Source organism: Balaenoptera borealis, assembly GCF_965194805.1.
Source record: "Balaenoptera borealis genome assembly, chromosome: 3".
Lineage (NCBI taxonomy): Eukaryota > Metazoa > Chordata > Mammalia > Artiodactyla > Balaenopteridae > Balaenoptera > Balaenoptera borealis.
The window spans coordinates 178,663,416-178,677,053 of NC_138866.1; the positions used below are offsets into that span (position 1 = coordinate 178,663,416).

The 13,638-nt window shown below is 36.0% G+C and overlaps 1 protein-coding gene across 8 annotated transcripts in view; it reads right to left on the reverse strand.

Moving 5' to 3' along the window:
* Positions 1-13,638, reverse strand: part of MINDY3 (MINDY lysine 48 deubiquitinase 3) — a 93,139-nt gene that overhangs the window by 56,592 nt on the left and 22,909 nt on the right. For all 8 annotated transcript variants that reach the window (XR_014242624.1, XM_082385471.1, XM_082385472.1 and 5 more), the window contains 2 exons: positions 11,530-11,603; positions 10,548-10,627 (listed from right to left, as the gene is read on the reverse strand). Coding sequence is in view for 7 of the 8 variants with exons in the window: in XM_082385471.1 (XP_082241597.1) it covers positions 10,548-10,627; positions 11,530-11,603 (154 nt within the window). In the remaining variant the exon portion in view is untranslated. The remainder of the gene's footprint in view (positions 1-10,547; positions 10,628-11,529; positions 11,604-13,638) is intronic.

Below are 13,638 nucleotides of genomic sequence, written 5' to 3' on the forward strand. Positions count from 1 at the left end.
TTTCTAAAATAGTCAAACTCATAGAAGCCAAGAGTACAATGGTGGCTGCCAGGAGCTGGGAGGAGGAGGAGACAGGGAGCTGCTATTCCACAGACAGAAAGTTTCAGTTATGTAAGATGAATAAGTTGTAAAGATCTGCTGCACAATCTTGTACCTATAGTTAATACCATACTTAAAAATTCGTTACAGGATAGATCTCATGTTAAATGTTCTTGCTACAGTTAAAAAAATTCACCCCCTCCCCCCCCCACCAAAAAAACCAAAGTAGAATGTGGTACGTGCCACGAAGGCAAAGTGCTCAGAGGCAGGACGGACGACCTGCAGCTGTGGGAATGAGGAAGTGCCCCGGGGAAGGGAGGGCCCACGAAGTGCAAGCTGAAGGACCGGACAAGCACAGATTCGAGGGATACAGGTCTTCGGGCACAGGGAGGGGCATGAACAAAGAAATGAAAGCAAGCAGCATGATTCTGTTCAAGCACAGGTTCATGATGGCTGAAAAATTAAGCTGGGGTGAGATTATGTAGGGTCCTTGAGTAAGTAAGGTAAAGAATCTATAGTTAAAAATATGGAAAAAAAAAAAAAAAAAGGACTTTAAGGATGTTAGAATACCTCAAATAAAAAACAATAAAATACAGAAAAAGGCTTGGTTTTCTCACTTATAGGTAAAGGTACATGCAATTTGAGCCATAAACTTTGTGAAATCTATTTTTAAAGTGAGGAGCTTTTTAAAACCCCCTTATTAGCTGTCTGTCGTATTCCTGAGAAGTCAGGTTGCTACAGAGTTGGCAGCTAGCCAGGGTTGCCAGATCTAGCAAATAAAAACACAAGATGTCCAGTTAAATATAAATTTCAGATACAAAATATAATTTTTCAGTATAAGTATATTCCAAATACTGAATGGGACATACTTACACTAAAAATGATTGTTTATTTGAAATTCAAATTTAAATGGGAGTACTGCATTTTGTCTGGCAACTTAGTTCCAGCTAACTTAATATATTTTTACAACTAATAGAATTTGGAGAAAAGGAGCACTTGTGATCTTTCCTCACATAAATTCTGATAAACCAAATACGTTTCGAATTTGTATAGCACCTGGCCACTAATTGCAATTCACATTAATTACTTAAAAATATGAAAATTTTAGGGCTTCCCTGGTGGCGCAGTGGTAGAGAATCTGCCTGCCAATGCAGGGGACACGGGTTCGAGCCCTGGTCTGGGAAGATCCCACATGCCGCGGAGCAACTAGGCCCGTGAGCCACAATTACTGAGCCTGCGCGTCTGGAGCCTGTGCTCCGCAACAAGAGAGGCCGCGATAATGAAAGGCCCGCGCACCACAATGAAGAGTGGCCCCCACTTGCCGCAACTAGAGAAAGCCCTCGCACAGAAACGAAGACCCAACGCAGCCATAAATAAATAAATAAATAAATAAACCCAAAGTTTAAAAAAAAAAAAAATGAAAATTTCAAAATGATCTTAATCTTCAGAGTTTAGATTCTCTTACTGTCTATGTATCATGAGTCTATCAGCTTTCAATTAACTATGCCTGGAAGGACTGCCATAGTGATTTCTATCAAAAGAAAAAAGAAACAAAGAATGTGGGTTTCTGATTTATAAGACCTGACTCTATTTCAATCCCATAAAATGAAGAAAACATTAAAATAAAAATAATCATCAAATAAACATATGAAAGCAATAAATGTACAATACATAAAAAAAAGAGAGGGTATGCAAATGCTGAGGGATTTGTTTAAGAAAGAAAGGAGGCCATGGGAAGACTGATCTATGGGAAAATAAAATCAAAGAAAACCTCAGCTCAAAATACAGCCAACAGTAAAAATGAAGATATCTGGCAGGTTAATAGGGGCCAGACCACAAAAGGATTTTAAGACCTTGCTAAGAAGTTTGGATTTTCTTTTAAGTGCATGGGGAAGCCAGCTATTGAATGGTTTTAAGTGAGAGAATATCATGATCTGATTTAGTGTTTAAAATACCAGGCTAGTTACTGTGAAGGACTGAGGCGTGGGCAAGAATGAATTCAGTGATTAGTTCTATTGCAGTTTTATTTGTACTCCATGGCAGAAGCAAAAGCTAGTTTTAACAACTGAGGTAGAATAATGTACATGAATTCAAGAACTATATGATCAACAATATATACTTTCATTTAAAGATATAAAAAACTATCTAGATGGGAAGACCTAATATTGTAAAGATGTCAGTTCTCTAAAATAATATACAAATTTACTGTAACCTCAAGCAAAATGTTTAGAGATTTCTTAAAACTAGAAATTAAAAAGCTGGAAAAGCATTTAATTGGAATAGATAGTATGGAAAGGACCATGATAAATTTGAAAAAGTACAATATTAGGGAACGTGCTAATAAATATCAAAGTGTATTACATAACTATGTAATGGTGTAGTTTTGGCAGAGGAACTCACAAATAGATTAGTGGAATAGAAGACTCCAAAAAATGACTCATACCTATGGGAAAATCTGTTATTTGATAAAGCAGGCGTTTCATATCTGTGGAGAATTGACTGGAATTAGGCTATTAGGAAGTTCTTTGGGAAAAAGTAAAAAGGTAGATCCCTACTTCATACCACTCATAAATAAATAATCAGATGGATTAATGAGCTAAACACTTAAAAAAAAAAAGTCTACAAAAGCATTTGAAGAAAATACTAGAGTATTAGTTTTAATCTTGGGTAGGAGAAACATAAAACAGATACAAGGAAAAACTTTAAAAACAAAAGCCATAACAGAAGAGATCAAATGATTTAATCTCATAAAAATGAAAAGCTTTGGTATATAAAAGATACCAGTGGCAAAGTTAAAGAAGACAGAAAAGGCTGAGAGAAAATATTTGCAACACAGATTTAACACACAAAGAACAAAGAATTTATAAAGCATCCCTAGAAATTGTAAATAAAAGAAAATAAATAACCTCTCCCCTGAAAATGCCAAAAGATAGAAAGAGACAATTCCCAGAAGAAGAAACACTGCAAGTCGAGAAACATATGAAAAGATGATCAAGTGCAGCCTCACTAGGAATCAGAGAAACGTGAATCAAAATAGGCTACCAGGTGTCAATAAACTGATGGACAAAATATTAAAGAGGGAGAGCTCTGAGTGTTGGCCAGTATGCAGAAAAACAGGGAACTCTCCTACATGCTGGAAGCATAAGTTTATACTTCTCTAGTTGGTAAAGCAAATTTTAGAAGGTAATTTGGCATTATCTATCAAAGTTTAACAGGTGTTCCTTAAAAGGTTAAGTAAACACAGAATTATCATATGACCCAGGATTTTCACTCCTGGGAAGAGGCTAAAGAAAAATAAAAACATATTCTCACAAACATTTGTACATAAATGTTCCTAACCACATTACTCATCACAACCAAGTGGAAACAAGTCAAATGTCCATCAACTGATGAACGAAAAAAGAAAATGTGGTATAAACCATACAATGAAATATTGTTCAATAAAATTGAGTGCTGGTACATGCTAAAACATGGATGAACCTTGAAAACATTATGCTAAGTGAAATAAGCTGGTACAGAAGACCAGATATTAAAGACATGAGTCTGTTACCAGAAATGTCCAGAACAGGCAAACCTACAGAGACAGGAAGTAGATTAATGGCTGCTAAGGGTTTTGGGGAAGTGACTGCTAATGGGTTCAAGGCTTATTGCGGAGATAATACAAACGAACGTTCTAAAATTGATGTGGTGATGGCTGTGCAACACTTAAGAACACACTAAAACCAGTGGCTTGCACATTTTAAATGGGAGACGTGTAAGGTATAAGGTATGTGAATTACATCTCAATAATCCATTTAGTTAAAAACAAAAAACAAAAAAAACCCCAGAAACCTAAATTTTTTTAACATACGTTCTGCTTTTAGGAATCTATCCTACAGGAATACTTGAATTTGAACAGAGAGATATATACAAAAATGTTCACTGCAGAATTGTTTGTAACAGCCAAAAATGGTAGTACCATCTAAACATTCATTAAAAATAAACTAGGGGCAAAAGACAAACTGGGGAAAAAATATTTACTATGTATATGACAGATCAAGCATTGATATCCTTTATAAATAAAGGTGAGAAAACTGCCCATTTATCTTTCATTGAAACTTCTTGGCCTTTCCTGGATAAACACGTAATGTCCATTTTCTTTCCCACCGCCAGATCGATGATTATTGCTAGGAAAAAGCCTAATTATAAGCTTTACTGGTTAGATCCACTCTAAATAATTCTATGTAACCTCATCTCAGCTCTTAATTCTGATTGCACATTTAAAAACTTCTTTCATAATCCATCTTTATATTCCTTCTTAAAGCAGTTGATTCAAACTCTTTCTCTCCTTTATATGCCTCTTTCTCTGTCCACTCATTCTCAGCAACTTCAAACTCTCAAGAGTTCTCCCAATTCAAATCTTGCATATTTCAAAATGCCTTTTTCTTTCCTCAACACATTCTTTCTTCCCGTTTTAGAAGAACTGTGCATCTTTCCAAGGTCACTGTTACTCTTGACTCCATTTACTATCTCTTCTATTAAAAGCAGTTCCCTTCCTAACAAACAATTTAGGTGACTTCCATCCCTTAAAACAATACCTGTGTATACCCATCTCTTGGCCTTATTTTGACCAGGCAATGAACTCCTGTTTCCATCCTTTCACCAGCAAAGTTTCCTTGCTTACACTGCTAAAATACTGACTCCCTATGATATGGCTTCTATCTCAACTGCTCTTTTAAAGGAAAGAGCTAAATTGCTCTTTTTTTTTTTTTTACACATCTTTATTGAGGTATAATTGCCTTAAAATGGTGTGTTAGCTTCTGCTTTATAACAAAGTTAATCAGTTATACATATACAATATGTTCCCATATCTCTTCCCTCTTGCATCTCCCTCCCTCCCACCCTCCCCATCCCACCCCTCTAGGTGGTCACAAAGCACCGAGCTGATCTCCCTGTGCTATGCGGCTGCTTCCCACTAGCTATCTATTTTACATTTGGTAGTGTATATATGTCCATGACACTCTCTCACCCTGTCACATCTCACCCCACCCCCTCCCCATATCCTCAAGTCCATTCTCTAGTAGGTCTGTGTCTTTATTCCCGTCTTGCCACTAGGTTCTTCATGGCTTTTTTTTCCCTTAGATTCCGTATATATGTGTTAGCATAATGTATTTGTTTTTCTCTTTCTGACTTACTTCACTCTGTATGACAGACTCTAACTCCATCCACCTCATTACAAATACCTCCATTTCATTTCTTTTTATGGCTGAGTAATATTCCATTGTATATATGTGCCACATCTTCTTTATCCATTCATCTGTCGATGGACATTTAGGTTGCTTCCATGTCCTGGCTATTGTAAATAGAGCTGCAATGAACATTTTGGTACATGACTCTTTTTGAACTATGGTTTTCTCAGGGTATATGCCCAGTAGTGGGATTGCTGGATCGTATGGTAGTTCTATTTGTAGTTTTTTAAGGAACCTCCATACTGTTCTCCATAGTGGCTGTATCAATTTACATTCCCACCAACAGTGCAAGAGAGTTCCCTTTCCTCCACACCCTCTCCAGCATTTATTGTTTCTAGATTTTTTGATGATGGCCATTCTGACCGGTGTGAGATGATATCTCATTGTAGTTTTGATTTGCATTTCTCTAATGATTAATGATGTTGAGCATTCTTTCATGTGTCTGTAGGCCATCTGTATATCTTCTTTGGAGAAATGTCTATTTAGGTCTTCTGCCCATTTTTGGATTGGGTTGTTCGTTTTTTTGTTATTGAGCTGCATGAGCTGCTTGTAAATCTTGGAGATTAATCCTTTGTCAGTTGCTTCATTTGCAAATATTTTCTCCCATTCTGATGGTTGTCTTTTGGTCTTGTTTATGGTTTCCTTTGCTGTGCAAAAGCTTTTAAGTTTCATTAGGTCCCATTTGTTTATTTGTGTTCTTATTTCCATTTCTCTGGGAGCTGGGTCAAAAAGAATCTTGCTGTGGTGTATGTCATAGAGTGTTCTGCCTATGTTTTCCTCTAAGAGTTTGATAGTGTCTGGTCTTACACTTAGGTCTTTAATCCATTTTGAGTTTATTTTTGTGCATGGTGTCAGGGAGTGTTCTAATTTCATACTTTTACATGTATCTGTCCAATTTTCCCAGCACCACTTATTGAAGAGGCTGTCTTTTCTCCACTGTATATGCTTGCCTCCTTTATCAAAGATAAGGTGACCATATGTGTGTGGGTTTATCTCTGGACTTTCTATCCTGTTCGATTGATCAATATTTCTGTTTTTGTGCCAGTACCAAACTGTCTTGATTACTGTAGCTTTGTAATATAGTCTGAAGTCAGGGAGCCTGATTCCCCCAGCTCCATTTTTCGTTCTCAAGATTGCTTTGGCTATTCGGGGTCTTTTGTGTTTCCATACAAATTGTGAAATTTTTTGTTCTAGTTCTGTGAAAAATGCCAGTGGTAGTCTGATAGGGATTGCATTGAATCTGTAGATTGCTTTGGGTAGTAGAGTCATTTTCACAATGTTGATTCTTCCAATCCAGGAACATGGTATATCTTTCCATCTATTTGTATCATCTTTAATTTCTTTCATCAGTGTCTTATAATTTTCTGCATACAGGTCTTTTGTCTCCTTAGGTAGGTTTATTCCTAGATATTTTATTCTTTTTGTTGCAATGGTAAACGGGAGTGTTTTCTTAATTTCACTTTCAGATTTTTCGTCATTAGTGTATAGAAATGCAAGAGATTTCTGTGCATTAATTTTGTATCCTGCTACTTTACCAAATTCATTGATTAGCTCTAGGAGTTTTCTGGTAGCATCTAAATTGCTCTTTTAATTGCTAAATTCATAGCCTACTCCTAGCCCTCATTCACCTTGATTGAGATACAGCACAGCTCATTCACTAACTCTGTATCATGGACAAAAATCTTTGGATTAAATTCTCAATCTCAGCTTCTCTCTATAAATGAGGCAAATAACTACCTCTCAGGGCTACTCTGAAACTTAATAAAATAAACTTCGTCCACATCATCCTACATATTTATTTTCACACTGAAGACTCTGTTACGTATAGTGTAAGAGGCTGTATATCATGATGATTAAGTATGCTGGTTGCGGGAACCAGACTACTGTGGTTGAAATCCCAGCTCTGCTGTTTACTAAACCGTATGGATGAAGCAAGATACTCAATTTGGTGCCTTACTTTCCTTTATTCTATGACCTTCATAGAGTAGTTATAAGAACGAAGTGAGAAAATGGGAAAAAAAAAAAAAAAAAGACAGTCATTAAATACTAAGAACAGAGCTTGGCATTGTTAAAATACTGTTTGTCACTGCTGCATAATGGGCATTCTTAACAGTCGTTAAGACAGTTGTAACTGCTCTTGAAAGAAAATGAAATACTTGAGGAAAAGGATTGTTTTCTGTCACCAAAACATACACAGTGACTTAAAGCTGACTTCCCATGATGTTTCTTTCACGTGTTCATTTATTCATAAACTTTATTTGAAAACCTATTGGTTATTTGTACCTTACCCTCATCTGTCTAGTTCATAGCTGAATTCTACAAATTCTACTTTCCTGTAGGCTCTTTCACAGAGGAAGAGTGGTCCAGGAGGAGAATGTGCTACGGGGGACTGAGCGCAGGCCTTGGCTGTGGTCAAAAGCTGTGTATGCCTGCCGTTGGACACTGGGCAAATTACTAAATTATGTGAGCCTCAGTTTTCTTACCTGTATATATTGAGGTTGAGAAGATACATATCCAAAACATACTGCTTAGCACAAGTACCCAAATCCTAGCGGCTCTGTTTCTCTTCCTTTGCCGTGCCTATTGCATCTCGTTACCTCCCAGCTGTCTTGACTATGTGCTGTAGCTTTCGACTTGTCATCCCATCCCATTCCAATGCATTCTACAAGCTGACAGATGAGTGTTCTTGTCTTGTGTCTTACGTTATTGCTCTGTTTAAATGCCTTCAATGACTGTCTTCCTAATGTTTGCCAGCTAATGTTTAAACTTCTTCCAATCAAGATCCTCTGGGTTCTTACCCAGCCCTACGTTTATGATCTTCCCCCCCACTGTCTCCTTCACAGAAGCCAATGCTCTTGTCTCCTCAAAACTGGCTGCACATTAAAACCATCTAGGGGTAATTTTAAAATGATCCATGTCCAGACCCCACTACCTAGGAATTCTAATTTGTTTATTTACTCTCAGCTGGGGCCTGAGCACTGACTTACTCTTAGGCACCCTGAGTGATAACGCAGAGTCAGGATTAAGATACACTGCTCTAATCAGACTCATCTGTCTCCCTGTCCCTGTAGACACAACCTATATTTTTCCCTCTCTCTCATTCCACGTGGCCCCATTAAAAGGGTAACTCTTACTTTATGGCTCTCCACCTATCCCAAAGGTTTTCTCCTTCCCCTGAATTCTGTAACACTTTATTTCAACATGCTTCATTTTACCTCACATTATAGTTATTTGTGTGCATGTTCTTGTTTTCCTCTTTTGAGGGAAAGCCAAGTTCTTCCCATGGGCCAGTTGAGGCATTTTAGAAATTTAATCTTAGTCTTTACAATCTAACAACCCTTTGAGGAAGATATTACCTCCCTACTAGCCAAGAGAAGTAAAGCAGCTTGCCTAAAGATTTATAAAACTAGTAACTCTTTAATTATAATTTTTCTTTGTATATTACATATATCACAACCTCCTCCCATGTTGTCAGAAAAATATCCAATAAATGCTGAATGAATGTATGGATTTTTATTTTAAGTTTGGTGACTGAAAACAGATTCAACCTTAAGTCAACATTCCTAACGATTAAGGGAAAATGCAAGAAATATACCCTGCCTATTTTCTTTTCCAAGATAATTATTTCAAAGTCATTGCTTAGTTTTGAGATTTAAACTATACTTTTAAAAAAATCCACAGCAAGACAACAGCTTTGAAAGCTAATATTTCAAGAAACAGAAAAGGATGAATTAGTACACATCAAGAAGCTAAACTGGAATAATTGATCAATATCCTGTAAAGGAAGTACACAGCATGAAGAAGAGCCTATGGCAGACTTGAGAGACTGACATGCCTTTAACCAGCAGGATTAAATACTTTCAGCTATCAATCAGAATGAGGGCTCAAGAATAGGATGGGCTCAATTACCAAAAAAAAAAAAAAAAATAGAGCAAGATAACCTGGCTACTTTTTTTTTTTTTTTTTTTTTTTTTTTGGCCACATTGTGTGGCTTGTGGGATCTTAGTTCCTGGACCAGGGATTGAACCTGGGCTCTCGGCAGTGAGAACACAGAGTCCGAACCACTGGACCGCCAGGGAATTCCCCTGGCTACTTTTTTTGTCAGTGAATTTTACTGCTTAAATTTTGACCTTTACCAGAAATCACCTAAATTAGGTTCTCATTCTAACCTCATCACTCAGATAATTTTGCATATATTATCTAATGTAGGAAGGAAGGGTAGCTCTTAAATTTCTTAAACAGTAAAATTAAGGGTTGGATTGTGTTAAGGTGCTTTTTAATTTTGAAATTCATTAATTTTTACTGATTTTTTTCCCCTTAATATTCTTTCATGTTTCTGTTAATTAACTTTGTGTCTTTCTAAAATTTGAGAGAACTTCAAATTTAAGATCAAGATTCACTCATTTAAATGGGAGCAAAAAGCAGTAACTATTATTTTCTCAATCATAATCTTTGCTTCTGTCATTTGGTGACAGTTTTATCTAATTATAGAAGAAAAAATAAATTTCCCTGTGAACCATAGGAGCCATGATGCTTTCTGTCTGTACCACATACTTCAAGAGGAGGTACACGGCAGTTATTCAGCAGAAATGAAAGCAGGCTGACTGAGTAAGAACAAACCAAAGGGAATCTCTTTGGGGCTGTGCGTCAGCCCTGCCTACTGGATGGCCTGGCCAAAGGGGTTTCATGCCAACATCCCTGGCAACAACATGAAGCTACAGGCAAGAAATGACGAAGGCCAGAAATGGAGGCGATGGTGGTTTAAAATGCTCAGATAACCTTAAATGTGCCCCACATTTTAAAGGAAATTACGAACATTAAAAGTAATACAGGAAAAAAACCACTAGCCTCTTAAAGCAAATATTTCAAATCACAATACTTGTAATTCTCAATTTCAAGCAAAATGCAATAGTGTTCCATACTCACAGATACCACTGGATAAATATGTACTAACTTTACGTATATTAAGAGGACTATTTATTACCTTTTCTAAAGAAGTTAGTCCTACAATCCTAGTTTTATACTAGAGAAAACTAAAGGCTTGAGAAGTAACTTGACTCAAGTCATACACTTGGGATTTGAACCAAAGTTTGTCTGCCTCCAAAGTCTACGCTCTTCACGTTACAGCACCTTGAAAACTGTAAGGGATTCTCCTATAACAAAGCATTTATCTTAACCTCTAAGTAACGCAGAGCCACTAAACAGATTAATTAACCATCAACTGTATTCTAGTGAAATATTAATCATAAACAAGATAAACACAATGAAGAACATACTTACTCATTCCTGAGCATTCTCTATCACCGTCCCATACGTTAGAAACTGCGTGTCCCGTTAGAAGGAGGTTAATTAAACTTTGGCTATTAATAAAAATTAAAAAGTAATTAAAATACGAATACACTAATTTTCAAAACAAATGATTCCTAAGGTAAGGCATAAAATAATGACTTTTTACATTCAATTATATTGTTTAGAAAACCAAGTTAGAGAGAAACCTTATAGTTCTCATTTTATGTACTTTGCTGAACAACCAACCACCTTGCTAAATGTGTCACTTGCTGTATCACCGCAATAGTATCTATTGTTCTACATGTGCATAATAAACTTAACAACTTTATCCAAGACATCGTATTTAAATGGATGAAAAACAATGATACTTAGACTAACACTTCACTAAATATTTATAATCGTCTTAAAAAATACATATGTAATTGTAAAATTTGTGTTTGATGGAAGATACGTGAATTTTAACCTCTGAGGCAGAAAGATCTAAAGAAAAGGACTTATGTTTTAGAGTGAGTTAACAATCGATCACTGTGTTATTAATTTTACTAGAAATAGCTATAAAGAGCTTGAGAGGGAGGGTATTCTCAGAGAAAAATAAATAAAAAATTTTTTTCACCCAAGCAAGAAAGCATTTACAAATAAGGGTATACTTATTTCTAAGTCGAAATGAGTAAATTTCATCTATTAGAAAATTTCATGAACAGAATATCAAGCAGAATTTGTTAAAATATCCCCAGTGTCATCTTAAAACAAAATATTTCCTATAATAAATCCAATGCACACATAAACCTAAAGTGGAAATTAACACTTCATACCTAAAGCAAACACTGCATAAAGCATAAGACTGCTCAAGTTCATAGACTTTATGCTGTTAGCACTGACAGACAAAATTATTTGACCCAGTAGTGTTTTATCTTAGGTCAGGTCCCTAAAAACAAAAGTCTCTATGAGGAAATAATAGATTTTAGTTAATTACCTGCCATGTCCATACACAGGATCTATCAAAGGTTCACTTGAATCTTCAATTTCATTTTTTATGTTTTCAATGCCCTAAAGAAACCAAGAATTCATTGGCTTATTTTAAAAACTAAAAATGAAAATTATGGCAGTTTAAAAACTGATCAATTTATACTATAAATTAATAAAACACAATTACTTAATTAACTTTTCTCCCAAAGAATTACCCAGATCTGAAATGGGGGGTGCATTTGAGATGATAATGGTGAGTAGTAGTCAGTCAAGAATCTTTTATTTTCTTCCATGGGCTCTACATAAGAACACAGGTAACAGATCCAATGTTGGTATGTGGGTTAAAGGGGTAGAGAGAGAAAAAGAATGTTTAAGCTTCAAGAGGAGGGAGAAGAAAATTATTGTATCCGAAAGTTAATACTCACTTAACTTCAGGTGAAACTGTATTCAAACCTAATATTCCTGCTAAGGCGTCTGATGTATTTTCTTAGATCACTAAAAAAACTTATTGGTACTAAATACATACACATATGAATGCTGATAAAGATATGAATTTAAATACACAAAAGGTATATCTGGTACATAAGAAAACGGAAGGTTTGCTTCTGATTGTGTGTTCTTACATATTGGTAATTCAAACGTGCACTGACAAAATAAAATGTAGACTGAGGGCAGGAAGATTCCTATTTTCCTGAAAGCCAATTTTCAGATATTTTTAATCCCCCAAAAGAGCATCCAAATCCCTGAAGTCTAGATACTGGATAAGTACAAGAAGAACTAGGCATTTTAACTCCATCAATTCCAAAATGACAAAGATAAACTGCCATTCATTGTGCTATTCGCCTAACTTTAACCATTGGTTCTATCTGATAACAGGCCATTTCTAAGAATTAAAGAGATGATAATCAATAATCAAAATAGTAATGATTGTGTAAATATTATAGAAGGATACAAACAAGTGTGAGATCTTGCACTGGCCTTCTTTGTAAACAACTATACAAAACAGACTATGATACAGCCATGATGAATAATATGAACAAATGACATAATCACTGGGGAGAGAGGGCTCATCATTTTAAAGACCAGCTCAAGGAAGAACAACTAGACATGATGGTTTTATTGGCTGTAAAGGACAAGAGACAGAGGAGGTATCAAAATTTTTGAGCATAAAAAACTGGGAGAATACTGAACGGTCACGACGAACTCACAAGAAACCAGTCATCTTAGATACCTCCATCACTGCCATTCCCCACTGCTAACGAACTACCAAGTACTCTAAGTTCTTTCTCTTAAATATTCTCCTAAATGTGTTAAAAATTTCTACGTTTAAAACATGCTTCTAAACATGCTCCTTTTCTTTTCCATGGTCACTGCTCTGGCTTAGGTTCACCTATTTCAGTAACTACTTTTCCATTTTTTCCTGACTCTAGTCTTGTACCCCACACACCAACCCCCTCCAGTACAACTCTGATACCAATTTAAAGAATCTTTTATCAACCAAAAGATCTCGTTACCCCATTGTTCACAATTTTTGTTTTGTTCTAAGTTTGGCCACATGAAAGGAAATCTTAAGTATTTCTGCACAGTATACAAGGATCTTCATATTCTGAGTCTTTTCTACGTAAATGCCCAGTCTCATCTTCCACAATTGCCTTTCTGGTATATTATGCTACACTAATACTGAACTACTTAGAGTTTCCCAAATGTGTGTTATATCCCCAATTATAAAGGCATAATCGTATGCCTTTATACTTGCAGTTCCCACAGCTTGGAATATCCTCCCACAGCTATTCCATCCAAAAAACTTCTCCTCATCCATCAAATGATCCCTACAATATAAGGTCTGCCCTTGACTTCACCAAATGAACTTTGGCATTCCTTCTCCTATTTCCCACCCTGCTTTGTGCATGCAACAAACAACTAAACACCAAAACACACTGCCATGATGGAAGTAACTATTAATGTGTCCACTTTTTTTTGTTTGTTTACAACACTGAAGAGGAATGATTTTAAAAAACTGTATCCCATATTATAAGTTTAGTTCCTAGCACAGCGTCAATGCCCAATAAACATTTGTCAAATGAATGAAGTCTGATTTCAGATACGGCAAATCTAG